The sequence below is a fragment of the Scatophagus argus genome, chromosome 2 (assembly GCF_020382885.2).
Source record: "Scatophagus argus isolate fScaArg1 chromosome 2, fScaArg1.pri, whole genome shotgun sequence".
Lineage (NCBI taxonomy): Eukaryota > Metazoa > Chordata > Actinopteri > Scatophagidae > Scatophagus > Scatophagus argus.
In genome coordinates, this window is record NC_058494.1 from 28,463,725 (window position 1) to 28,487,356 (window position 23,632).

The 23,632-nt window shown below is 49.4% G+C and overlaps 1 protein-coding gene across 2 annotated transcripts in view; it reads left to right on the forward strand.

Annotated features, from left to right (window-relative positions):
* LOC124052860 (spectrin beta chain, non-erythrocytic 1-like) overlaps positions 1 to 21,721 on the forward strand; it is a 31,379-nt gene extending 9,658 nt beyond the window's left edge. For both annotated transcript variants that reach the window (XM_046377601.1, XM_046377610.1), the window contains 34 exons: positions 715 to 866; positions 1,229 to 1,402; positions 4,606 to 4,697; positions 6,677 to 6,757; positions 6,959 to 7,074; positions 7,457 to 7,569; positions 7,903 to 8,090; positions 8,314 to 8,431; positions 8,678 to 8,836; positions 8,971 to 9,273; positions 9,457 to 9,610; positions 9,761 to 10,631; positions 10,719 to 10,856; positions 10,974 to 11,730; positions 12,158 to 12,360; positions 12,624 to 12,714; positions 12,796 to 12,942; positions 13,664 to 13,927; positions 14,167 to 14,391; positions 14,590 to 14,679; positions 14,844 to 15,122; positions 15,388 to 15,518; positions 15,603 to 15,807; positions 15,996 to 16,370; positions 16,761 to 17,005; positions 17,096 to 17,234; positions 17,686 to 17,770; positions 18,403 to 18,599; positions 18,834 to 18,940; positions 19,047 to 19,095; positions 19,506 to 19,720; positions 19,810 to 19,983; positions 20,161 to 20,203; positions 20,323 to 21,721. In XM_046377601.1, the coding sequence (XP_046233557.1) occupies positions 715 to 866; positions 1,229 to 1,402; positions 4,606 to 4,697; positions 6,677 to 6,757; positions 6,959 to 7,074; positions 7,457 to 7,569; positions 7,903 to 8,090; positions 8,314 to 8,431; positions 8,678 to 8,836; positions 8,971 to 9,273; positions 9,457 to 9,610; positions 9,761 to 10,631; positions 10,719 to 10,856; positions 10,974 to 11,730; positions 12,158 to 12,360; positions 12,624 to 12,714; positions 12,796 to 12,942; positions 13,664 to 13,927; positions 14,167 to 14,391; positions 14,590 to 14,679; positions 14,844 to 15,122; positions 15,388 to 15,518; positions 15,603 to 15,807; positions 15,996 to 16,370; positions 16,761 to 17,005; positions 17,096 to 17,234; positions 17,686 to 17,770; positions 18,403 to 18,599; positions 18,834 to 18,940; positions 19,047 to 19,095; positions 19,506 to 19,720; positions 19,810 to 19,983; positions 20,161 to 20,203; positions 20,323 to 20,538 (6,896 nt within the window). In that variant the 3' untranslated portion in view covers positions 20,539 to 21,721. The remainder of the gene's footprint in view (positions 1 to 714; positions 867 to 1,228; positions 1,403 to 4,605; positions 4,698 to 6,676; positions 6,758 to 6,958; positions 7,075 to 7,456; positions 7,570 to 7,902; positions 8,091 to 8,313; positions 8,432 to 8,677; positions 8,837 to 8,970; positions 9,274 to 9,456; positions 9,611 to 9,760; positions 10,632 to 10,718; positions 10,857 to 10,973; positions 11,731 to 12,157; positions 12,361 to 12,623; positions 12,715 to 12,795; positions 12,943 to 13,663; positions 13,928 to 14,166; positions 14,392 to 14,589; positions 14,680 to 14,843; positions 15,123 to 15,387; positions 15,519 to 15,602; positions 15,808 to 15,995; positions 16,371 to 16,760; positions 17,006 to 17,095; positions 17,235 to 17,685; positions 17,771 to 18,402; positions 18,600 to 18,833; positions 18,941 to 19,046; positions 19,096 to 19,505; positions 19,721 to 19,809; positions 19,984 to 20,160; positions 20,204 to 20,322) is intronic.
* The last annotated feature ends 1,911 nt before the right edge of the window (positions 21,722 to 23,632 follow it).

Below are 23,632 nucleotides of genomic sequence, written 5' to 3' on the forward strand. Positions count from 1 at the left end.
GGGCGGGGCCTGAACTGTCACAGCCGTGTTACTGACCCAGAGCGTCACACTGTCAGCCGTGTGTGGGCCTTCTCAACTATTGATTACAGATCAACAATAAAACATGACTGCAGCGGCTGAAGGTTTTCCAAAGTGTAGCAGTACATGAAAGTCCTGTTTGAGCTGCTTCTGATTGGCTGGCTGCTGAACCTCACGCCCCTCCTGCTGATGACGTCCTGCTCCCTCTGGGTCAAACACTGAAATGACTGTGAAAGAGCTGCGCACCAGAGGACGACTTCCCAGCCGGAAGCCAAAGATCAGTTTATTGATTACTGATTGGACCTCAGAGTGACCTGCAGCCCACCTGTGAAGGTTAAGCTGCTGAAGTCACAGACATGACGCACTTGTGTTGCCTGAAGGTGACCAAACTGTTGGCTTCCCTCGTCACTTTTCTGGCAGGAAGTCCTGAAGGCAGACTTCTCCCATGTGGTTGGGGCTGAGTACCTGCAGTCAACACTCAGGGCTGAAAGCCGTTACCAACTTATTAAAGAGTTATTTTAGCTAAAACCTCATTGAACTGGTGAATATTCTCCTGAAAGGCTTTGTGGTAACCATGGTGACACATTACTCAGCTGTGGAGCCACAGACTGGCTAATGTGGCTAATGTGGCTAACAAAGAGTTGTTCAGACTAACTTCCTGTCTATGTGTGTGTGTGTGTGTGTGTGTGTGCGCAGATGAGCGTGAGGCGGTGCAGAAGAAGACCTTCACTAAGTGGGTGAACTCTCACCTGTCCAGAGTGTCCTGTAGGATCACAGACCTCTACATGGACCTGAGAGATGGACGCATGCTGATCAAACTGCTGGAGGTCCTGTCAGGAGAGAGACTGGTACAGTACACACAGTACACACAGTACACACAGTACTTCTGCCTGAAGTGGACATCATATTTGTCCCGTTAGTGTTGGGTGGTTGTTTTTGGGAGTCACATCACAGCTGAACCAGGTCCGTCCTATTTCCTGTTTTGCTCCTGTTGGACTTTGGGCCAGCGAGGCCTTGATCCTGGATTCAGGCATTCAGATAAGATATGAGAGCGCGCTGGCTGCCGTCCAGCCGAGGACGCCTCACAGCTTGCCCACTTCCTGCTCTCACACTGAATTCAGTCGAGACGCTGAAGGTCACAGCACCACCTGGTGGATGTGGAAGGAACTGCAGTCCTGACTGCATCTCTCTGGCTTTTCTCTTCTTCCAGCCGAAGCCCACCAAAGGTCGGATGCGAATTCACTGTCTGGAGAATGTGGACAAGGCCCTGCAGTTCCTGAAGGAGCAGAGGGTCCACCTGGAGAACATGGGCTCCCATGACATTGTGGATGGAAACCACCGCCTGACGCTGGGCCTCATCTGGACCATCATCCTCCGCTTCCAGGTAACAGCAGCAGCTCCTGCAGGACAGATGTGCTCACGTGGTTGATGCGTAAAAGAAAAACAAATTTTAGAAATGAAAGGTTAATAATGAGTACAGTAATTAATAACTTGGTTGTCTTTGAGGTTCAAGCCGTGGTCTAGAGGTTGGAGAAGCGACTTGTGATCGGTAGGTCGCTGGTTCAATTCCCCCACCAAACGGGCAGGAAAAATTTGAGTGTGTTGGAGTGATAATGTTACCACCCCCCATTAGCCGGCTGATGTGCCCTTGAGCAAGGCTCTTAACCCCCCAATATGCTCCCCGGGCGCTTGGTGCTGCCCACTGCTCCTGTGTGTGTTTCAGTCAGTGATGGGTTAAATGCAGAGAAGTCGTTTCCCAGCTTAGGATTAATAAAGTAACTTAAATTAAATTAAATTGAAGAGGCAGTAATGACAAACTCTTCCATACGTCGTCTGTAGCTGGTGAGTATCAGATCACATAAATAATCATGACGTTCACGCAAAGTCGAACCCTCAGCTTGACAGTTTGAAACGATTGGCTCATTGATAAAATGATGTCACGCTGCTGTCAGCCAATCCGATCAGCTGGACTGTGTGAGTATTCTGTCACTGTGAGTACTTTTCTTTACATGTGATGATCTCAGATTGTTATGTTGAGTTTGAGTGTAGTTTTCTTTCTGTGACGTCCGATTGCAAAACAACACGACTTGACGTGAAACAGTTTCTGTCACGTTGACAGACAACTGCAGTAATTTCAGTAATATAAATACAAAGTACATCATCGAAAGTGTTTCATGTACTCCTCATTTCCTGCATATTCTTAATAGTATTAATATTTCCTTAGCTTTAGTTTACTTGAATAAAGAGTCTTCAAAAACCAAACAGACAAGGTCTTCGGGACTCTTCGGTCCTGGCAGGCGGAGCCACGCCCACTTTTACTACTCATTAACAAACCAGCCTCTGATTGGTCCACCATCTCAGCTCAGCTTAAAGTCCAGGCTTGTTCATGCTGACAGCAGGCCGTCGTCATGGAAACCCAGTCCAGGTGACACACCTGGGAAATTCCCTGTGCATGTTTGAGTATCTGACCAATCAGCCGTTACTGCAGGACAAACACAGCCGGGGGGCCTCCTCTGCCCTGAAGTCGTCCTCACAGGCAAAATCTTATTTTAATGAAGGTTAAGATCCAATCAGCTCCGACCGAGCAGGAGGTTCAGCTCTGCTGCGACTCTGAACACAAACAAACAGGCTGCAGTCTCTGTTTGACACGTTAACAATAATAATAATAATAATAATAATAATAATAATAATAATAATGCATTTTATTGATAGGCGGCTTTCTAGACACTCAGGGTCACCTTACATCATTAGTCATAAAAAACACACACAATAATTAACAACAATAAGAGACAATAAAATACAATTTAAAGTGTACAATGCTTCCATGCAGTAGTGGTCAGAGGGAGCAGGCCAGTCTAAACAGATGGGTTTGAGTTTGGATTTGAAATGAGGGAGTGAGTCAGAGTTACGGAGGTCAGGTGGAGGTGAGTTCCAGAGCTGCTCTGCTCCCCATGGTAGCAAGGTGGGGGGGGGGCAGCGAGATGGAGGGATCTGAGGGTGCAGGAGGGTGTGGCAACATGGAGGAGGTCAAAGAGACAAGGTGAGGCACTGTTGTGGATGGCTTTAAAGGTGAGGAGTGAAGTATTTTATAGCTGATTTGGTGTGTGATGCCTGTACAACATCCACTGCACGTCTGCCCGTCCTGGGTGAGGGATCCCTCCTCTGCTGCTCACCCTGAGCTTTCTCCCAGTGTTTCCTGTTAAAGGTTCTTCTGGGAGTTTTTCCTCAGTCCATGTGAGGGTCGAAGGGCAGAGGATGTTGCTGATGTTATGTAAAGCCCTTTGAGACAAACTGCTTGTAAAAATGGGCTGTACAAATAAAGTTGTCTTGTCTTGATGGGGAGCCAGTGGAGCTGTTGTAAGATGGGTGTGATGAGGGGGGACAGAGAGGGGAGGTGACTTTTACAAGAACGGTGGGAAGGGAGTCTAACTGGCAGATTGAGGATTTGGATTTTTGAGCAAGTTTGGTGATTTCGTTGACTGAGGGTAGGGTGAATGCTGAGAGCGAATGGGTGGGGGCAAATGGGACCAGGGCGGGTGAATTTGGAGCAGAGGTGGGTATAAGCTGCTGGTAAATATGTTCAGTTTTTGTAGAGAAAAATGATAGCATGCTATTACAGAAACCAGAGGAGTAAAGGTGAGGAGGAAGTGAAGGAAAGAAAAGAGAAGGAAAAGATGGATTTGGCTTCAGAAATGCAGTCTTTGTAGTGTGGGATATGGTTAGAGTACAGGTCCTTGTGCACAGTGAGACCGGTTTTCCTGTACAGTCTTTCAGGTTGACATCCTTTAGCTGTCTTAGAGTGGGAGTGGACCAAGATGCAGAGAGAGTAACCGACACAGATCTGGTTTTGAGTGGAGCAGGATTATTTAGAAGGTTATGGAGGCTGTTGTTGTTGTAGTGTGAGAGCAACTCATCTGGGGCAGAAAAACTGTCAGCACCGGGGAGGCTGTTGATACTGGAGGACAGATTGTCCAAGTCGATGTCTTTAATTTTACAGAAAGTTACAGTGCGTGGAGGGTTGCATTTGGATGGTGAGAGGCTGACACTGAAGGATAAGAGGATGTGGTCTGAGAGAGGGAGGGACATCCCTAATCAACAAAACTGATAACATGACGATTTGATTTGTCCATCACAACCTGCTTCACAGACGCAAATCAGAACAACAGACAAACACAAACAGAATCAAATAAAACCAAGATGTGACAGCAGAGGAGCAGATTCAGCTGGATGAATCAAGATCTGCTTGTTCACTTCCAACCGGTCATGTCCATTCAGGAAACGTGATGTCATCACCTCACTTTGTGAATACAGCTTCTTACCTCATAGCTTAGATGATGAGCTGAGTGCAGCAGAGTCCACTTATGAGGTGTTGACATTTAATTGTCCTGCACTGCAGCCGTAACCAATCAGCAAACAGCATGTCGAGTCCGTGCACAGGTGAACAGCTGAAACCTGAAAAATCTGCTGTCTCCACCTTCAGTCTGACTGAGCTATTAAGGAGCAGGTGCTGTTCTCACCTGTACAGGTCACACGGGTGGTGCGCTCACCTGTACAGGTGTGGAGGTCTGACTTTGTTTGTGTTTTCAGATTCAGGACATCAGTGTGGAGACTGAAGACAACAAAGAGAAGAGGTCGGCCAAAGACGCTCTGCTGCTCTGGTGTCAGATGAAGACCGCAGGGTGAGACTTTACTGGTATTCCTAATACTCATAAGAATCATAATAATGAAACACTTTATTTGTAGGTGGCTTTCAAAACACCCAAGGTCACCTTACAGGTCATAGAAAGCACAGAAACAACACAAAGCAACATTAAATCAATTTCAATGTATAAAATTGTTGAAAACAGAGAAATTGAACAGGCTGGAAAGTAAACATGTCACCCATCGGACTGAAGATGTCAGTTTAAGGAGTTTTGAGACGTGTTTTGAAAGTGTGGAGGGAATCAGCTCAGAGCGGCTGGAGGCTCTGAAGCCCGTCGTGGTCGGGTGGGCGGATGGAACAGTGAGGTGAACAGAAGAAGAAGAGGGTGAGTTAACGTGTTCAGGTTATGGATGGCCTTAAAGGTGAGAAGCACAGTAGGAGTGATGCGATTAATGGAGGGGGTTCTGTGAGTTCTGGACCAGCTGCAGTTTATGGATGGACTTAAGAGGAAGACCAAACAGAAGGGAGTTGCAGTAATCAATGTGGGATATGAGCAGCTCGTGAACAAGAGTGGCGATGCTGTCAGGTGTGAGAAATGGGCGGAGGTTAGTTGACCTTGCGTCGATGGAAATATGCTGACCAAGTGACATTATGCTGTTGAGGATGACACCCAGACTCTTGACCTGACAGGAGGGAAAAGCTGAGGTGTTATTGATGTCAGTGGAGAAGATGTCAGATTTTGTCAAGGTGGATTTAGTGCCAATCAGGAGAACCTCAGCTTTGTCACTGTTACACTACATAAAAGAAGAAGAGGCCCCAGAACAGAACCCCGGGGAACACCGGAAGTGAGTAGAAACCGCTGACATTTTGGAGGTTTTGATTTGGATGAACTGAGTGCAGCCAGAGAGATAAGATTCAAACCAATTCAAGGGAGTGTCAGTGAATCCAGTAGAGGCAAGTCTGTCAAGGAGGATGTTGTGAGATGGTGTCAAGGCTGCACTCAAGGAGAATCATGGATGGATAAAAATCTGGAGTCAGATGCCCCGAGGAGATCATTTATCAAAGCAGTTTCAGTGCTATGGAGGAGACGAAAACCAGACTGGAATTGTTCATAGAGGTTGAACTTGGAAATCTAAACATGGACCTGAGAATCAACAGTTTTTCAAGAATTTTAGAAAGATACCAGGGGTGAGGTAGGAATGTACGATGTTAGTTATTAAGAAGGACAGAGAGGATAAGCAGGCCTTTGCCGGGGCAGCCGGGATGGGATCTAACTGACAGGTAGATGGCTTGGATTTTCGAATACGGCCAGATACTTCAGCAGCACGGGGAAGATTGAAACTAGAAAAACAACTGAAAGGGGAGCCAAGAAGCCGGAGAAGACAGTGAGAGGGGTTATGGGCCAGTTTTCTGGTAGCCTTCAGCTTTCAGTTGACACAGTTGTGAGGTGAATCTTGGATTTTGACGTATGAGAGATGACACACACACCAGATGTGCTGCACAGACAGAAGTACGGTAGCTGGGATGAGCCAATAATGCGGTCACAACTGCAGCCGCAACTCCTGGTTTGTTTAAATCCATCAGGATGTGAAATAATTTTAATGCCTTTTAGCAGTAATAGTAGTATTTCAGAATACTTTGTTAAATACTGTGATAATCCCATTTACCAAAGAGCAGGCGTCGTCACTGCTGTAACTCCACCTGGAGCAGGTGGAGCACTTCAAATGTAGAACAATACATCATTAACGCTGGCGCCAACCTCGTCGCTCCAAAAGCTCAGGGAGACTCGGAGTCCACAGGTGGATGCAGGGTGGAGCTGCAATGTTGGATAGATGCTGCAGTGAGAGGAGTTTATCATGTGAGAGTAGCAGCAGACTAACAGGCTTACAGACACACTCACCTGTACAGACTCACCTGTGCAGTCTCATTCTTACTGTTGTGTCTCTTGTTATTGGGCTAATTTAAACCTTGAGGTGAAAGAAACCCGTCATCAGTACCAGGTGTTCTTGTCCTCAGGTATCCCAATGTGAACATCCACAACTTCACCACCAGCTGGAGAGACGGGATGGCCTTCAATGCCCTCATCCACAAACACAGGTAACATTTTACATCCATCAAACACCTGACTTAAGGTTTCAGGTAAATTTTGTCAAGCTTGTCATTTTATTCCCTTAGAAATCACATAATTAAATTTTGATCTCGAGAAAAGAACTTTTATTATTTCAAAACTTTATTTAAATCAACCTTTAAAGCTTTGACGTTTATCTGATCCAAGTCACGTGTGTTTCTTCTGCCCAGGCCCGATCTGATCGACTTTGACAAGCTGAAAAAGTCCAATGCTCACTACAACCTGCAGAATGCCTTCAACCTGGCAGAGCAACACCTGGGCCTCACCAAGCTGCTGGACCCTGAAGGTGAGACCCTGAGCCAGTTCACCTGAACCCAGACCCGAAAAACCCTGCAGCAAACATCTCGACGTACGATGACGACACTGCTTTTTATTACCTGCAGCAGTTAGTCCTGTTGGTCACACTGCATAACACGGTACACAGAGTTACCTGTTCAGGTGCAGCACTGAGTGTAGGACGTCTGTGTTACCTGTTCAGGTGCAGCACTGGACAGAGTCTTTGGGTCTGAACAGTGAGGACAAAGCAGAAGTACCTTAAACCTTCTGATGTGCAAATCAGTTGTAACCTCGTTTTCCTGCTCTATTTAAGATCTAAACTTTCTAGATGGATGTGAACGAACTGAGCTCAGCAGCAGGACTGGAATGACTCGCTGCTCTGTGTGTTGCAGATATCAGCGTGGACCATCCCGATGAGAAGTCAGTCATCACCTACGTGGTGACCTATTATCACTACTTCTCTAAGATGAAGGCTCTGAAGGTGGAGGGCAAACGAATTGGAAAGGTCAGAAGCCAGAAACGTTTGAGTACAACTCACAGATAATCGGGACACATTCATTGATCGGTACTGCTGATCTAAGTTCAGTAGTATCAAAAATATGTGTTCACCTGCGGTGATTGATGTTTTTGCCAGAAGGAATCTGCTCCAAAGAGAAAGAACAACTTTAGATTAAAGATTCAAAAGGTGGTGACATCACCTGATTTCATGTCTGTGTTCCCAGATCTGGAAACATTACATGTTTGACCTTTTAAAACCGTGAAGCGGGAAGCTGTTGAAGAGTGCAGCTGACAGTCAGACAGGATCTGTTTGATGAAGACCAGATGTTTTCTTCTCCAGGTGCTGGACAATGCCATCGAGACAGAGAAGATGATAGAGAAGTACGAGTCTCTGGCCTCAGACCTGCTGGAGTGGATCGAACAGACCATCATCATCCTCAACAACAGGAAGTTTGCCAACTCACTGGTCGGAGTACAGCAGCAGCTTCAGGCCTTCAACACCTACCGAACTGTCGAAAAACCTCCAAAGTGAGAACCTTTACCTCCACCCCCACTATCCTGTGTTCTTTGCAGTTCAGTCTAAGTGGACACCAGCAGGTCATTGTATCTGCATAGCTACAAGTCAGGTTTCAGTCCACATGCAACATAACAGTTTTAAATAATTTAACACCAACTAGCGTGGGTGTCTGCCCATCCACACTGTGTGCACCTCCACTATGTCCTCTCACCTCGTTCTAACTTGTCTCTTCAGATTCACAGAGAAGGGAAACCTGGAGGTTCTTCTGTTCACCATCCAGAGTAAGATGAGGGCCAACAACCAGAAGGTGTACATGCCACGAGAGGGAAAACTCATCTCAGATATAAACAAGGTCAGAGCTGCTTTTTCTCAATCAGCTCTGAGGTTTACAACCAGTTTTAAACCTGCCAGTCTGTCATGAATGCATGAAACATGGCGACTTCACTGGTCAGTGTTCCCAACATGAGGATTTACAGAACACGTTCACTTAAGTATTAAACACTTGGTAGTTCAGCAACATTATAATTCATGACAGTATGTGCTTCACTGCTCTAAATAACCTTGTTAAGAAGTGATGGTGATGATGTTCGTCCCTCAGGCCTGGGAGAGACTGGAGAAGGCGGAGCACGAGAGGGAACTGGCTCTGAGGACGGAGCTGATTCGTCAGGAGAAACTGGAACAACTCGCCAGGCGCTTCGATCGCAAGGCGGCCATGAGAGAAACCTGGCTCAGCGAAAACCAGAGACTGGTGTCACAGGTAGGACGATGGTCAGCATTCAGATACGCTCTGTAAATCAATTGTCCTGTGCAGTTCCTTTTCAAAACAATCAGAAAATAACATTTAATATTTGTTGCTTTCATAAATATACTGCCGGTTTCTTTTTTCTGCAGGACAATTTTGGTTTTGACCTTCAGGCCGTCGAGGCAGCCACCAAGAAGCACGAGGCAATTGAGACTGACATCGCGGCTTACGAGGAACGTGTCCAGGCCGTGGTTGCCGTGGCAAAGGAGCTGGAAGTGGAGCACTACCATGACATCAAACGCATCACGGCCAGGAAAGACAACGTGATCCGGCTGTGGGAATACCTGCTGGAGCTGCTGAAGGCCCGCAGGCAGCGACTGGAGATGAACCTGGGCTTGCAGAGAGTCTTCCAAGAAATGCTCTACATCATGGACTGGATGGACGAGATGAAGGTGACGATCTGTCCTACTTTCATGTGGTAGATTATAGAGTCAGATTCATAGGTTGAAAACACGTTTAGCTCCAACATCGAAAACAGGTGATAGCTGAAATGTTGCTCTTGTCTTTGAATCAGAGCAGGACAGTCAGTCCATCATCCTAACTGTGGATCCTCTCTGTCTGTCTTTGGTTTTCAGATGTTGTTGCTGTCTCAGGATTATGGGAAGCATCTGTTAGGTGTGGAGGACCTGCTGCAGAAACATGCCCTGGTGGAGGCTGACATCGCCATCCAGGCTGACAGGGTGAAGGCGGTCAACACGAATGCCAACAAGTACTCTGTCAACAGCGATGGTTAGTAAGTTCTGTGGTGTTGCTGCTTGTTCTAACTTTTAATGAGGCCAACCAATGAGAGTTTCTTTTTGTAGTGGTTTGCAGCAGCAGAAAAGAACCCAGATTAATCAGACCTTAAAAATGAGAACTTACTTACTTCTTCCTATCCAGGTTACAAGCCCTGTGACCCTCAGATCATCCAGGACAGGGTTTCCCACCTGGAGTTCTGCTACCAGGAGCTGACTCAGCTGGCTGCAGAGCGTCGCGCCCGCCTTGAAGAGTCCCGCCGTCTCTGGAAGTTTTTCTGGGAGATGGCCGAGGAGGAGGGCTGGATCCGTGAGAAGGAGCAGATCCTGTCCTCTGTCGAACACGGCAAGGACCTAACGGGCGCGCTGCGCCTCCTCAGTCAGCAGCGCGCTCTGGAGGATGAGATGAGCGGCCGCGCTGGCCACCTGCAGCACACTATCGCAGAGGGCCAGGCCATGGTGGAGGCTGGCCACTTTGCTGCCACCAAGATCCAGGAGCGTATTGCTGACCTGCAGGCTCAGTGGGTGGCACTGGAGCAGCTGGCAGCAGCGAGGAAGAAGAGGCTCGAGGAAGCTCTGGCACTGCACCAGTTCCAGGCTGATGCAGATGATGTTGACGCCTGGACACTGGATGCTCTGCGCATCGTCTCCAGTGGAGAGACGGGTCATGACGAATTCTCAACCCAGGCTCTGGTCAGGAAGCACAAGGATGCAGCGGCGGAGGTGGCCAGCTACAGACCAGTCATTGATTCACTCCACGAGCAGGCTGCCTCCCTGCCTAAGGACGAGGCTGAGTCAGAGGAGGTGCATGGGCGACTGGCTGGCATCGAGGAACGCTACAAGGAGGTGGCAGAACTGACAAAGCTGAGGAAGCAGGCCCTGCAGGACGCTCTGGCGCTCTACAAGATGTTCAGCGAGGCCAATGCTTGTGAGGTTTGGATTGACGAGAAGGAGCAGTGGCTGAACAGCATGGAGATCCCTGAAAAACTAGAGGACCTGGAGGTCATACAACACAGGTGAGACTACAAGATGCTGCATAGGTGCTTGTGATTGTGCACCTCTTTTAGCCAGCACTGCATTCATGTGGACTGTGTCCTTGGCAGGTTTGAGAGTCTGGAGCCAGAAATGAACAACCAGGCATCCCGTGTTGCTGTGGTAAACCAGATTGCCCGGCAGCTGATGCACAACGGTCACCCGAGCGAAAAGGACATCAAGACCCAGCAGGACAAACTCAACAACAGGTACGGTCAAATGTAACATGCAGTCACTGGTTGCCTGTTTGTTCTCAACATGAATCTCTTGGAAGTGCAGGTGTGATTGTACCTGTAGACTGTGATGATCCTCCCTTCTACCTGTAGGTGGAGTCAGTTCCGTGATCTGGTGGACCAGAAAAAGGAGTCTCTGAACTCAGCTCTGGGAGTACAGAACTACCACCTCGACTGCAACGAGACCAAGTCCTGGATCAAAGAGAAGACCAAAGTCATTGAGTCCACTCAGGAGCTGGGCAACGACCTCACCGGGGTCATGGCCCTGCAGCGAAAACTGACTGGTATGGAGCGTGACCTCGCCGCCATTGAGGACAAACTGGGTGATTTGCGAGGTGAGGCCCAGCGGCTGGCAGAGGAGCACCCCGACCAGGCCAAGGCCATTACAGGGCGCCTGGCTGAGATCACCGCTGTCTGGGAGGAATTGAAGAACACTTTGAAGAACCGCGAGGAGTCTCTGGGCGAGGCCAGGAAGCTGCAACAGTTCCTGCGTGAGCTGGATGACTTCCAGTCCTGGCTGTCTCGCACTCAGACAGCCATTGCCTCCGAGGACATGCCCAACACGCTGGCTGAAGCAGAGAAACTCATGACCCAGCACGAAGGCATCAAAAATGAGATCCATAACTATGAAGAAGACTACCAGAAGATGCGGGACATGGGAGAGATGGTGACGCAGGGCCAGACAGACGCACAGTACATGTTCTTGCGACAGAGGCTGCAGGCGCTTGACACCGGCTGGAACGAACTGCACAAGATGTGGGAGAACCGGCAGAACCTACTGTCCCAGTCCCACGCTTACCAGCTGTTCCTCAGGGACACCAAGCAGGCCGAGGCCTTCCTCAACAACCAGGTAAACATTTATCTCACTGCAGTCAAGTGTCCTTTACATCTTCATCACCATGTTCATGACCCACATGTCCTGTGATCTATGTGGATCAAGGTGACTCGGGTTTCTCAATGATAAAATCCTGCCCTGCTGACCAGAGAACCTGACCTGAACATATAACAAAATATTATTTTCAGATGTGCGTAACAGAACAGGTCAGTCCAATCACTGCTGACCACAATTTCTTTCAAGTGTTTATTCAGCCACCTCAGGATTAAAGTATTTCCCCTATTCAAGAGGACCAAAATCTGATGCGATGCTTGGCACTGAATGTTTTACTCCTCAGAGGATGAACCCTTACCTTCCTGTTAGTGTCTTCCTCAGCTGAAACTCAGGATGTTAATGTCCCACAGTGTTTTTACGTGTTAAACCCTGAGTCCTCGCCCCACAGGAGTATGTCCTGGCTCACACTGAAATGCCCACCACTCTTGAGGGTGCCGAGGCTGCCATCAAGAAGCAAGAGGACTTCATGACCACCATGGACGCCAATGAAGACAAGATCAATGGTGTTGTAGAGGCTGGCAGACGGTTGGCGAGCGATGGGAACGTCAACGCCGAGCGTATCCAGGAGAGAGTGGCCTCCATCGACGACAGGTAGACATTCGGTTCAGACGTTTGAGGCTCGTGGGGTTTGTTCAGAATGAAATCTGTTAAACTGCCTTATGGGTTGATTAGTGTGAGTCTGTTGAGCGTCTGTCGCTGCGCTCTTTAATGCTTTTGAGGAATTAAGTCTCAACTTCCCCGATGTTGTCAGCTTTACTGTTACCGGTAGGGGATTCTTCTGCCAAGTGATTAGTAAATAATGAAGTATTCTGTATGTGCTGGTGTCTCGATCTCACTTGTCTTCTACGTCTCAGACATAAGAAGAACAGGGAGGCTGCTGTGGAGCTGCTGATGAGGCTGAAGGACAACAGAGACCTGCAGAAGTTCCTGCAGGACTGCCAGGAGGTCAGCCCCTCCCCCAAAAACCTCCAATACTTTGGACCCTTTAGGTTTTAGTAACCCACTTTACATTTTGTGTGTGTCCAGCTGTCTCTGTGGATCAATGAGAAGATGCTCACAGCTCAGGACATGACCTACGATGAAGCCAGGAACCTGCACAGCAAGTGGCTGAAGCACCAGGCCTTCATGGCCGAACTGCAGTCCAACAAAGAGTGGCTGGACAAGATCCAGAAGGTCGGCCGCCGTTTATGAAGCATTGACTGAACTGCACATGTGCACCTGTACTCCTGTACAGGTGCACCTGTACTCTGCCATAGACCATGGACCATGTGATTCCCAGAGATTCCCTCCAGGAACAGATTTTCTGCATTTTAAAGTCTAAAAGCAAAGTAAAAGTTTAATGCGGTGAAGTGAGCACGGAGTGACAAACCTTTAGAGGACAGAGATCACTTATACGAATGATTTATAGAATTTAAGGTACAGTTTTAACTCTAACCCTAATGTGAACCAGCAAACCTATAAAAACCCTTACATGTCATCATATTATTGATTTTAAAGCTGTTATGGCCAATGTGAATTGAATTAATTGGATTAAATGCAAATATGAAAATACTGATGAATGCAGATTTAAATAGTGGCTTATTTGCCATCGAGACATTAATGAAAACATCAAATTATAAAGTGTTTTGAATCACCTGCTTGCTCTTTGCAAATTACTGTAAGTTTAGTTGGCTTATAGCAGATAATTTTAGCTCAATTAGCTCATCAATTAGCAAATGGTGAAATTTGATGCAACATAGATGAAGAGATGGTTCAGAAAGAAGGTTCATGTGAGGCAGGTGGCCAACAGAACGTGAATCGTGGCTTTTCTTTGTCGTTGTTTTCTGATTATGCCCAGCTGTAACGTCACTCGTGACCTTTAACCTTTGGCTTTTCTCGGTTTGCTGGACCGCAGGACGGCATGCTCCTGGTGGCGGAGAAGCCGGAGACGGAGGCGGTGGTAAAGGAGAAGCTGTCGGCACTGCACGGCATGTGGGAGGAGTTGGAGTCCACCACGCAGACTAAAGCTCAGTGTCTGTTCGATGCCAACAAGGCCGAGCTGTTCACTCAGAGCTGCGCCGACCTCGACAAGTGGATGGGCGGCCTCGAGGGTCAGATCCAGTCCGACGACTACGGCAAAGACCTGACCTCGGTCAACATCCTGCTCAAAAAACAACAGGTACAGCAACAGTAGTACTGCAATAGTGACAGAAGTTGTAGCACCTGCAGTGGTGGGAATTAAATGTATCTACAGAACTCGAATGCACTTCATTTATCGACAGGAAGTGGTTAAAATATTAACTGTAAAGTACAACATAAGAATGCTGTTTTAGACTAATGAATTGGCGAACACTCGATGATCCTTCTGTGGTCCAGCTGAACTTTGAAATCAGGACTGTGATGTGTTTTCGCACTCAGATGCTGGAGAACCAGGTGGAGGTGCGGCAGCGGGAGGTGGTGGAGCTGCAGAGCCAGGTGAAGGCGCTGGGTCAGGAGGTGAAGGACACTGACGAGGTGGACGGGAGGAGGCAGCTGTTGGAGAAGAAGTTCCAGGAGCTGCTGGAGCCACTGCGACGCCGCAGGAATGTCCTGGTGGCGTCCAGAGAAGTTCACCAGTTCAACCGAGACGTCGAGGACGAGATCGTACGTAAAACTGATCCGAGTGTCAGCGTGTTGGTTCTGTTCTGTGCTTTATTACCACACGTTTTCAGAGCTGCGTTGTCTCCGTGGCGCTGCAGCGATGGAGGCAGCACTTCAGAGATGACTGATTAATCAGAGGATGGGTCTACAGCGCCCCCTTCAGGACAATGTTTCTCATTCTGTTCCTGCTGTTCCTTCCAGCTGTGGGTTCAAGAGAGGATGCCTGTGGCTACGTCCACTGACCATGGACACAACTTGCAGACTGTCCAGCTGCTCATCAAGAAGAACCAGGTGAGAGTCTGGCTGAGGTGAGCACCACACTGAGCTCCACCTCCCACAGAGAAACACACTCGACGCCCCTTTGGCTTAATCAGTGTGGCGCTCGCACACATTCCACGTGAATTAATTTATATCCACGATTCAGGCATCCTAACCGGTCTTCTCCTCCCCATCAGACTCTGCACAAGGAGATCCAGGGACATCAGCCTCGTATCGATGACGTCCTGGAGCGCAGCAAAAGCCTCCTGAAGGACGAGTCCTCCAGTGCCGACGTCATCCGTCAGCGCCTGGCCGACCTGCAGGAGCTGTGGAGGCAGCTGATGGAGGAGACGGAGCTCCGTCACGGCCGGCTGGAGGAGGCACACAAAGCCCAGCAGTACTACTTTGACGCTGCCGAGGCCGAGGCCTGGATGAGCGAGCAGGAGCTGTACATGATGTCCGAGGAGAAGGCCAAGGTGGGCGGGCGACGCCTCCATACTCATGACGACTGATAACAAGCCGACCAACCGGTGAACTCGTTTAGAGTGAACCTGCAAACTCGAATGAAGTTCAGATATGAGAGGAGGACAGACAGGCGCGCACACACAGTTTATCTTTCATGTGGTCCCAAACCTGATGTGGTTTGAGGCGTAGCTGATGAATCAGCACTTTCTGTGGTTTGTTGACTCTCACATCGTGTGCTGTCACACTGAAGCTGATTTGTGTCAATGTTTTGGTCAGGATGAGCAAAGTGCCGTCACCATGCAGAAGAAGCATCAGATTGTGGAGCAGGCGGTGGAGGACTACGCTGAGACCGTCCACCAGCTGTCCAAGACCAGCAGAGGACTGGTGGCTGATGGACACCCTGAGAGGTGCACAAACTGATCAAGCCGAACCAGTTCTGCCCAGTTTCTGTTGTTACCATAGTAACAGAAGTGTGTGTTTGTGTGTGTCAGTGAGCGTATCAGCATGCGTCAGTCTCAGGTGGATAAGCTGTACGCCGGCCTGAAGGACCTATCGGAGGAGAGGCGGGGCAAACTGGACGAGAGGCTCCGCCTCTTCCAGCTGAACAGAGAGGTCGATGACCTCGAGCAGTGGATCGCTGAGCGGGAGGTGGTGGCCGGATCACACGAGCTGGGACAGGACTACGAGCATGTTACTGTACGTTACTGCAAGTACCACTACCGATAGTTAGTGATACTGCATGAGCTGGGACACGACTACAAACTAATCTCACTGTTCATACCAGGACTGACAATATGTTACTACCATTGGTGACTTACCACAACAAACCATATTATTACACTTCATACGATTACTGACCTCTGACCTGTGTGCTCTGTGCTCAGATGTTGCAGGAGCGTTTCAGGGAGTTCGCTCGGGACACTGGGAACATCGGTCAGGAACGGGTGGACACCGTCAACCGTCTGGCGGACGAGCTTATCAACGCCGGTCACGGCGACGCAGCGACGGTGGCGGAGTGGAAGGATGGGCTGAACGAGGCCTGGGCGGACCTGCTGGAGCTCATTGACACCAGGACGCAGATCCTCGCCGCCTCCTTCGAGCTTCACAAGTTCTACCACGATGCCAAGGAGATCCTGGGACGCATCCTAGACAAGCAGAAGAAGCTGCCAGAGGAGGTTGGCCGTGACCAGAACACAGTGGAGACGCTGCAGAGGATGCACACCACCTTCGAACATGACATCCAGGCTCTGGGAACACAGGCCAGTCATTGAACCTGCTTTATGGGGACACTTTGGTTTGTGGGGGACAAGCTTTAGTTGAACTTTATATGAAAAGCTTAGCTGTTCGGTCCTGGACACACCTGCATTTAGTTAGGTTGAATTTTAATCCTCTACCATGGCTGTAAGATTCATTTATAGCACTATAGCAAGTATTTCTCAAATTCCCAAAAAACGTTTTTTAGAATTGAGGTGCTTTGAGTTGTTGTGTTTGGTTTCTCAAACTTGTGATTTAGTTTCAGTTATGAAGGCCTTTCTGTGCCAACACAAACTTTAGTTCGTGCTGCTCACCTGATCTTACCTCCTTTAAACCATGTGAACCTGATCCCACTCAGTTCCTCACAGTGAAATTTAAACGTGTTTGTGTTGCAGGTGAGGCAGCTGCAGGAGGACGCGGTCCGCCTCCAGTCGGCGTACGCCGGAGACAAAGCCGACGACATCCAGCGGAGGGAGAGCGAGGTACTGGAGGCCTGGAGGAGTCTGCTGGAGGCCTGTGACGAACGCCGGCTCCGCCTCCTCGACACCGGAGACAAGTTCAGGTTTTTCAGCATGGTCCGAGACCTGATGCTGTGGATGGATGACGTGATCCGGCTCATCGAGGCCCAGGAGAACCCCAGGTAACAGGAGTGAGCTGCTGTCTGCTGGGCCTGTCGTCTGATAACCGCCGTGATCTGATAAAAGCTGTGTGTGTGTCCTCGTGTGTTCAGAGACGTGTCGTCAGTGGAGCTGCTCATGAACAACCATCAGGGCATCAAGGCTGAGATCGATGCCCGAAACGACAGCTTCACAGCCTGCATCGAGCTGGGCAAAGCTCTGCTGGCCAGAAAACACTACGCTTCAGAGGAGGTGAGGAGCAGAGAGTCACAGGCACACCTGAGATATGATCAGCGAGCTGGAGCTCCGCAGCTAACTGAGCTAGCTGAGCTAACTGAGCTAGCTGAGCTAACTGAGCTAACTGAGCTAACTGAGCTAGCTGAGCTAACTGAGCTAGCTGAGCTAACTGAGCTAACTGAGCTAACTGAGCTAGCTGTAGCTGCGGCTAAAGAGCAACAGTGACTGCTGAATTCAGTTTCTCCTTTAAATAACGAAAAAATGTGAAAACAGTTTTTGTGTTGAGAGAAAACTCAACAGTGAAGACACGATGTGACGTTTTGTTCTTGCGCTTGTGTCCCGCACACAGCAGTGTTTTCTCAGATGTGCTGCTGCCTGATTCAAGCTGATTTAGTTTTCCACAGTTGAAGGTTTGTAGTGGTGTGAGTGGAAGCAGGCGGGCTGCTGACTTCCTGTCTGTGTTCAGATCAAAGAGAAGCTGCTGCAGCTGACCGACAAGAGGAAAGAGATGATCGACAAGTGGGAGGATCGCTGGGAGTGGCTGCGACTCAGTAAGACTCACACGTCCTGTTTCATCCCTGTTACCTGTCTGCCCGTCACCTGATCACTGAACTCACACGGGGTCACGTGTCTGACGCTCGCCGTCTGTTAAAGAAGCCCGCGAATAACACACATCGGTCGGGTTCTGCAGGAGCTCTGAGGATTAAACCTGCTGCAGGTTTAGAAACCGTTTGTCTGAACCAAGACCGCGACGCACACACTCAGTTTACAGACAGGAAGCAGCTACAGACTGATTTCAACTGTCAGTTTGTGGTCATGTTATATAATGCTAATGTTTCTGAGTAGCTGCACTGAAGAGAACTTCATGAGATTGGTCTACTCTCAGTTAAGTTTGACTTATTGGAAATGTTTGGATCTCACTGAAATGTTGTGGGGTGAAGTTTGTGAACGCGACAACAAAATCCTTTTAAAAGGTGTTTTTATATGTGAGGGAAATCACACACATCAACTCGAGCTGGCCGAATAGAAATCATCTCGACCGTTAGCTCGTTCGCTCGCGAGCCAGGCTTGGTCTACTTCCTGGAGTAGCAGACTCCAAACGCCAACAGTCAGATTTTCACATGAACAGCTGAAGTCCAGAGTAGATGGTGGGTCTGACTGGTCTGACTGTGTCCCCCCTCAGTCCTGGAGGTGCACCAGTTCTCCCGGGACGCGGGTGTGGCCGAGGCCTGGCTGCTGGGCCAGGAGCCCTACCTGTCCAGCAGGGAGATGGGTCAGAGCGTGGACGAGGTGGAGAAGCTCATCAAACGGCACGAGGCCTTCGAGAAGTCGGCCGCCACCTGGGAGGAGCGCTTCTCTGCTCTGGAGAGGCTGACTACGGTGAGCACAGAGGGACAAAATCAATGAACTCATCACCACTTATCTTTTAATCTTTTTCCTTTCAGAAACTAAAACCAAGCAGCGTGTTCTGAGAGCAGCCAAAAGGGCGGAAAGCCTCGCGTTACAGCCAGGCTGCAGTCACAGTTCATCATTTCAGTCTCACAATGTGAAGTAACTTTCTTTCAGCCAATCACAGCCGCTTGTCCCTGTGTTTGTCCGTCTGTCCGTTTTCAGCTGGAGCTGCTGGAGGTGAGGAGGCAGCAGGAGGAAGAGGAGAGGATGAGGAAGCCGCCGTCTCCGGAGCCGCCCGTCATGCAGCAGGAGGAGTCTCAGCAGCTCAGGTGTCTCGCTCACCTCATGCCGGTTTGAGCACAGCGGCCCCTGCTGGTCGTCAGAGGAAGTGCAGGTGGTCAGTGATTGTAACGCAGTGTGTTTGTGTCTCTGCAGCGGAGTCGTCAGTCAGAACGGACTGCCGTCAGACCAGGACTCTCCTCGGGTCAGTACTCACATCAACGTGTCCCTGTGGACAGCAGCAGCAGCAGTATGGACACATGTCCTCCTGAAGAAGACAGTTAACGAGACAACGGGCAGCATTTTGAATGTCAGGATAGGCAGACAGGAGGACTAAACTGAAATAGAAATAAGAAAAACTACTAATGGCCACATGTCACTCTGACAGTCTGTCCTCATGCTGATGGAAAGTCTGTTTAAATGGTCCCCGGGCGGCTTTAGCTGTCAGCAAAATGTCTCACTGTGAAGTGGACGAAGACACTTCATTGCTTCTCATCAACATGAGGAGATGACGACTGACTTGTGTGAACTGTTCCTTTAATGAGGCCTGTTGAGTTTAGTGAGACTCACTGCAGTCCTGTGTGTCGTCTCACGTTCGTTTGTCCTCCTCTTCAGGACGGCGTGGACGGTGGAGACCTGGTGAACGGCATGGCAGAGCGGAGTTCCAAGGAGCCGAGCCCCGACGGCTCCCCGACCGCCGGCAGGAAGAAGACGAGCCAGTCGTCCACGCTGCCCTCCAAGAACCAGGACTTGTCTCCGTCCTCGCTGCTGGAAGGACTCCTGCACCGCAAACATGAGTGGGAGGGACACAACAAGAAGGCGTCCAACAGGTAACATCAAAGGTCCAATGCTGCAGCAGATGTCTCACTCCTGTCCGCACACTAATCATCACCTGATCCTGCCATCCTGTGATTGGCAGGTCATGGCACAACGTCTACTGTGTCATCAACAACCAGGAGATGGGCTTCTACAAGGACAGCAAGGCGGCGGCGCAGGGAGTCCCGTACCACAACGAATTACCCATCAGCCTGAAGGAGGCCACGTGCGACGTGGCGTCCGACTACAAGAAGAAGAAACATGTCTTCAAACTCAGGTGAGACGAGTCTCCTTCACACACGTGGACACAAAGCAGGACAGCTGTCACACGCATGCTGACCAGGTCTGCCTGATAACACGTGTGTTTGTGTGTCGGTGTGAACAGGAAACCGAACAGGTGTGAATGAGGCGTAAACGACTGCTGCGTTGCTCACTTTGCTCTTCTTCGTTTCAGACTCACTGATGGAAACGAGTACCTGTTCCAAGCCAAAGACGAGGTACGTTCTCCTCTCTCATGTTTGTGTGGTGATGTGCGAGCAAGTCCAGAACCAGCAGGTCGGTTCGGGTCGGGTCAGGCTTCATCCGTCTACTCTGTCCTCTGTGTCGCCCCCTGCAGGAGGAGATGAGCACCTGGATCCAGACCATCCTGAGCGCTAACGCCGACCGCTCTGACGGGAAGGGCAGCAATCCCGGCACGCCGGCGTCTGGGCGCGCTCAGACGCTGCCGGCCGCCGTGACGCTCACCACCGAGTCGAGTCCCGGCAAGAGAGAGAAGGACAAAGAGAAGGACAAGGAGAAACGTTTCAGTCTGTTCAGCAAGAAGAAGCAGTAGAAAGTGAAACTGACACACACTCCGACATCTTTAGCTTCTTTAAAACCCTCGCACTCCTTATTAACTGGAATCTGCTTCACACCTGAGCTGCTTCGAGCTTCGTGAAGGTCTTGGACAGAGCGGCGACCTGAAGCCATCGCTCAGCTCGCTCTGACGAGGCCTTCGTGAACCTGATCCAGCCGTTAACCCTCCGACACAAAAACGTCACACGAGCCGCTGACGTCTGCAGACGGATCAGCTTTCGGCCTCTGACGGCGTTTAAAGATCTGCGTCCAAAGTCAATGATTCCTTGAAACGAGAAACAAATGAAGGAGGTTGACGGCTGAGGAGCAGAAACGGGTTTGGTCTTTTTCTTCCTGACGTTTTGGTTTGGCGTGCGGTTTCGCGGTCGGTCGCCGAGGCGACAGAGCGGCTCGCTCGTCATGACGCCCGAGTCCCGACACGCTCTGTCGTCGCGGTGCTGCGTCTAAACCGCCGCCCCTCTCGCTCCATCTCGGTGATGTCACACTTGTTTTTCTTTGTTTGTTTTTTATTTTTCTACTTCTGAGTTTCTTCCCCAGTTTGTGACTTTAGGGACGTTCTTCCTCTGCCTTTGAGAAATTGGACCAACAGTGCATTTTGCTTTACGATCATGTTGACTTTTTGTTTGTTCTCTGCAGCTCCGCAGCCATTTTGCTCTGTCCTAAAGGCAGCCGGTCGCGTCGGCGGAGGTGTATGATGTAGAAATGTCCACCTGCATGCTTCGCCTGAATCACTCACCTGAAACTAAACACCTCCTCGTTTTTCAAAAACCTTTCTCTTGGTTTTCTTTGGCTCTGCTGTACGTTTCAGATCCTTCAGGATGTGCGAGGCGTCCAGTCCTGCAGACAGCAGGCGGCGTCCGGCTGTGGAGACGTGAAGGTTGCTTGCTTGTGGTCGCACTGCGCTGCGTTCAGACTTCCTGCTCTTTGATACTCGTGCTGTCACTGTTTATCTATCGTACTGAACATGTATGGGAGTTACGCCATCTTACTGCACAATCAGAATTACATCTATAGGAATGAAGAAGAAGAAGCTGTTTGAGGCCAAATATTTAAGCAGAAGTTAGACCATAAAGGCTTTTCTCATGTATGAACCTGCACCTGTAGACTTTAAAGCTCTCTGTCAAATCTGTGCGATGTCATTAAAGCTTTTAAACTTTAAACTGTCCTCTTGTCTTCGCTAACCACAAACCGTCAAACCTGCTGATGAAATCCTCCCACAGTTCAGGCTGAAATGTCTCATGGTGTCCACTGCCAGTCCAGAAGCTCACGCTGGACCCCGAGGACCCCCTGTTGTCCCCAGTTCATTGTTTGTGTTGATGGCTGAGTCGGCAGCAGCTGGTTTCACAGCTGGACCTCCGGACAGCCGACCTGCGGCGCTGCAGCTCCAGACTGAACGGACACCGAATTTATCTGTTCACCAAAAAATAACAGAATTTATCGAGTATTTAATTTGGATTATTTTGAATCCTGCCGTCACGTAAACAGTCGACAGGAAACTGAGCGTCAGCCTTTGTGGAAATAAACCACACACGTCTCCCTGTGGTCCTGAAGAGCTTTCCCTTGGCCGCTGGGTTTCGTCTTGTGTATGGGGTCAGCAGGCAGGTCAGGCTCCTGGTTCGGGTCTGGCTTGAGGTCAGGGACCCTGCTATCAAAACACTACACCTCCCATCATGCACGGCGGGCTACTGAGCGTATCGCCGCAAGCCGCACCTGACCTGACGCTCTGAGAGAGGCGGGAAGCTCGCGGAGGTTAGCGCGAAGAGGACCGGAATCTGCGGATTTCAAAATAAAGCTAAGTAACTCGTCATTAAAATAAACAAAAGAAATATGTTTTCAAAATACACACTTGAATAATTTAAAGATACAACACTGATATTGTTACTTTTAATTTTACTAAGTGTAAAGAGTTAAATCTTCATTGTAATAACGGACGCTTAATTTTAACTTGTGCCCACTGAAATACCACGTATTCACTTCTACAGATACTCCTGTTGTAAAGTGTTATCAAATATACAATGTAATAAACAGGCATAATCAGAATCAGAATCAGAATTGACTTTATTGCCATTGTAAGTGAAGAGGTTCCACATTACTAAGAATTTGTCTTGGTGATTGGTGCATACATAGAACGTAACGAGTAACATATAATAGTAGAATAAAATAGAGTAAGGTAAAACAAAATAAAATAAGTATAATAAATATGTTCTGGTCCAAAAATGAGGTAGTACAGAGTGGAAGTATAGTGCAAGTAGGTGAGGTAAACAGTGCAAATGGTCAGCAGGTGGATCATGACATGAGCAGAAATCAGTTCCTGTACTGAAGTAACTAAAGTGCAGAGCAGCATGTTAGTCAGTTGGTGTTCAACAGTCTAACAGCACAGGGGAAGAAGATGTTCTTGTGGCGTGAGGTTTTGGTCCGAATGGACCATAACCTCCTGCCTGAAGGGAGTTTCTCAAAGAGTCCATGTCCAGGGTGAGAAGGGTCAGCTGTGATCCGACCTGCACACCTCAGAGTCCTGGAGGTCTACAGGTCTCTGAGAGATGGAAGGCTGCAGCCGATCACCTTCTCAGCAGAGCGCACAGCACGCTGCAGTCTGTGCTTGTCCCTGGTGGTGGCCCCAGCGTACCACACGGTGATGGAGGAGGTGAGGATGGACTCAATGATGGCCGCGTAGAACTGAACCACCATCTTGGTTGGCACCTTGCGTTTCCTCAGCTGCCGCAGGAAGAACATCCTCTGCTATGCCCTTTTGATGAGGGAGCTGATGGTCAGCTCCCACTTGAGGTCCCGGGTGATGGTGGTACCCAGGAAGCAGAACGAGTCCACCGTGGAGATGGGGGTGTCTGTCAAGGTGAGGGGGAGCGATGGAGCTGGCACTTTCCGAAAGTCAATGATCATCTCCACTGTCTTCTGGGCGTTCAGCTCCAGGTTGCTGTTGTTGCCGCACCAGGACACCAGACGGTCCACCTCCCTCCTGTAGGCAGACTCATCCCCGTCCGAGATGAGACCGATGAGGGTGGTGTCGTCTGCAAACTTAATCAGCTTGACAGACTGGTGGCCGGAGGTGCAGC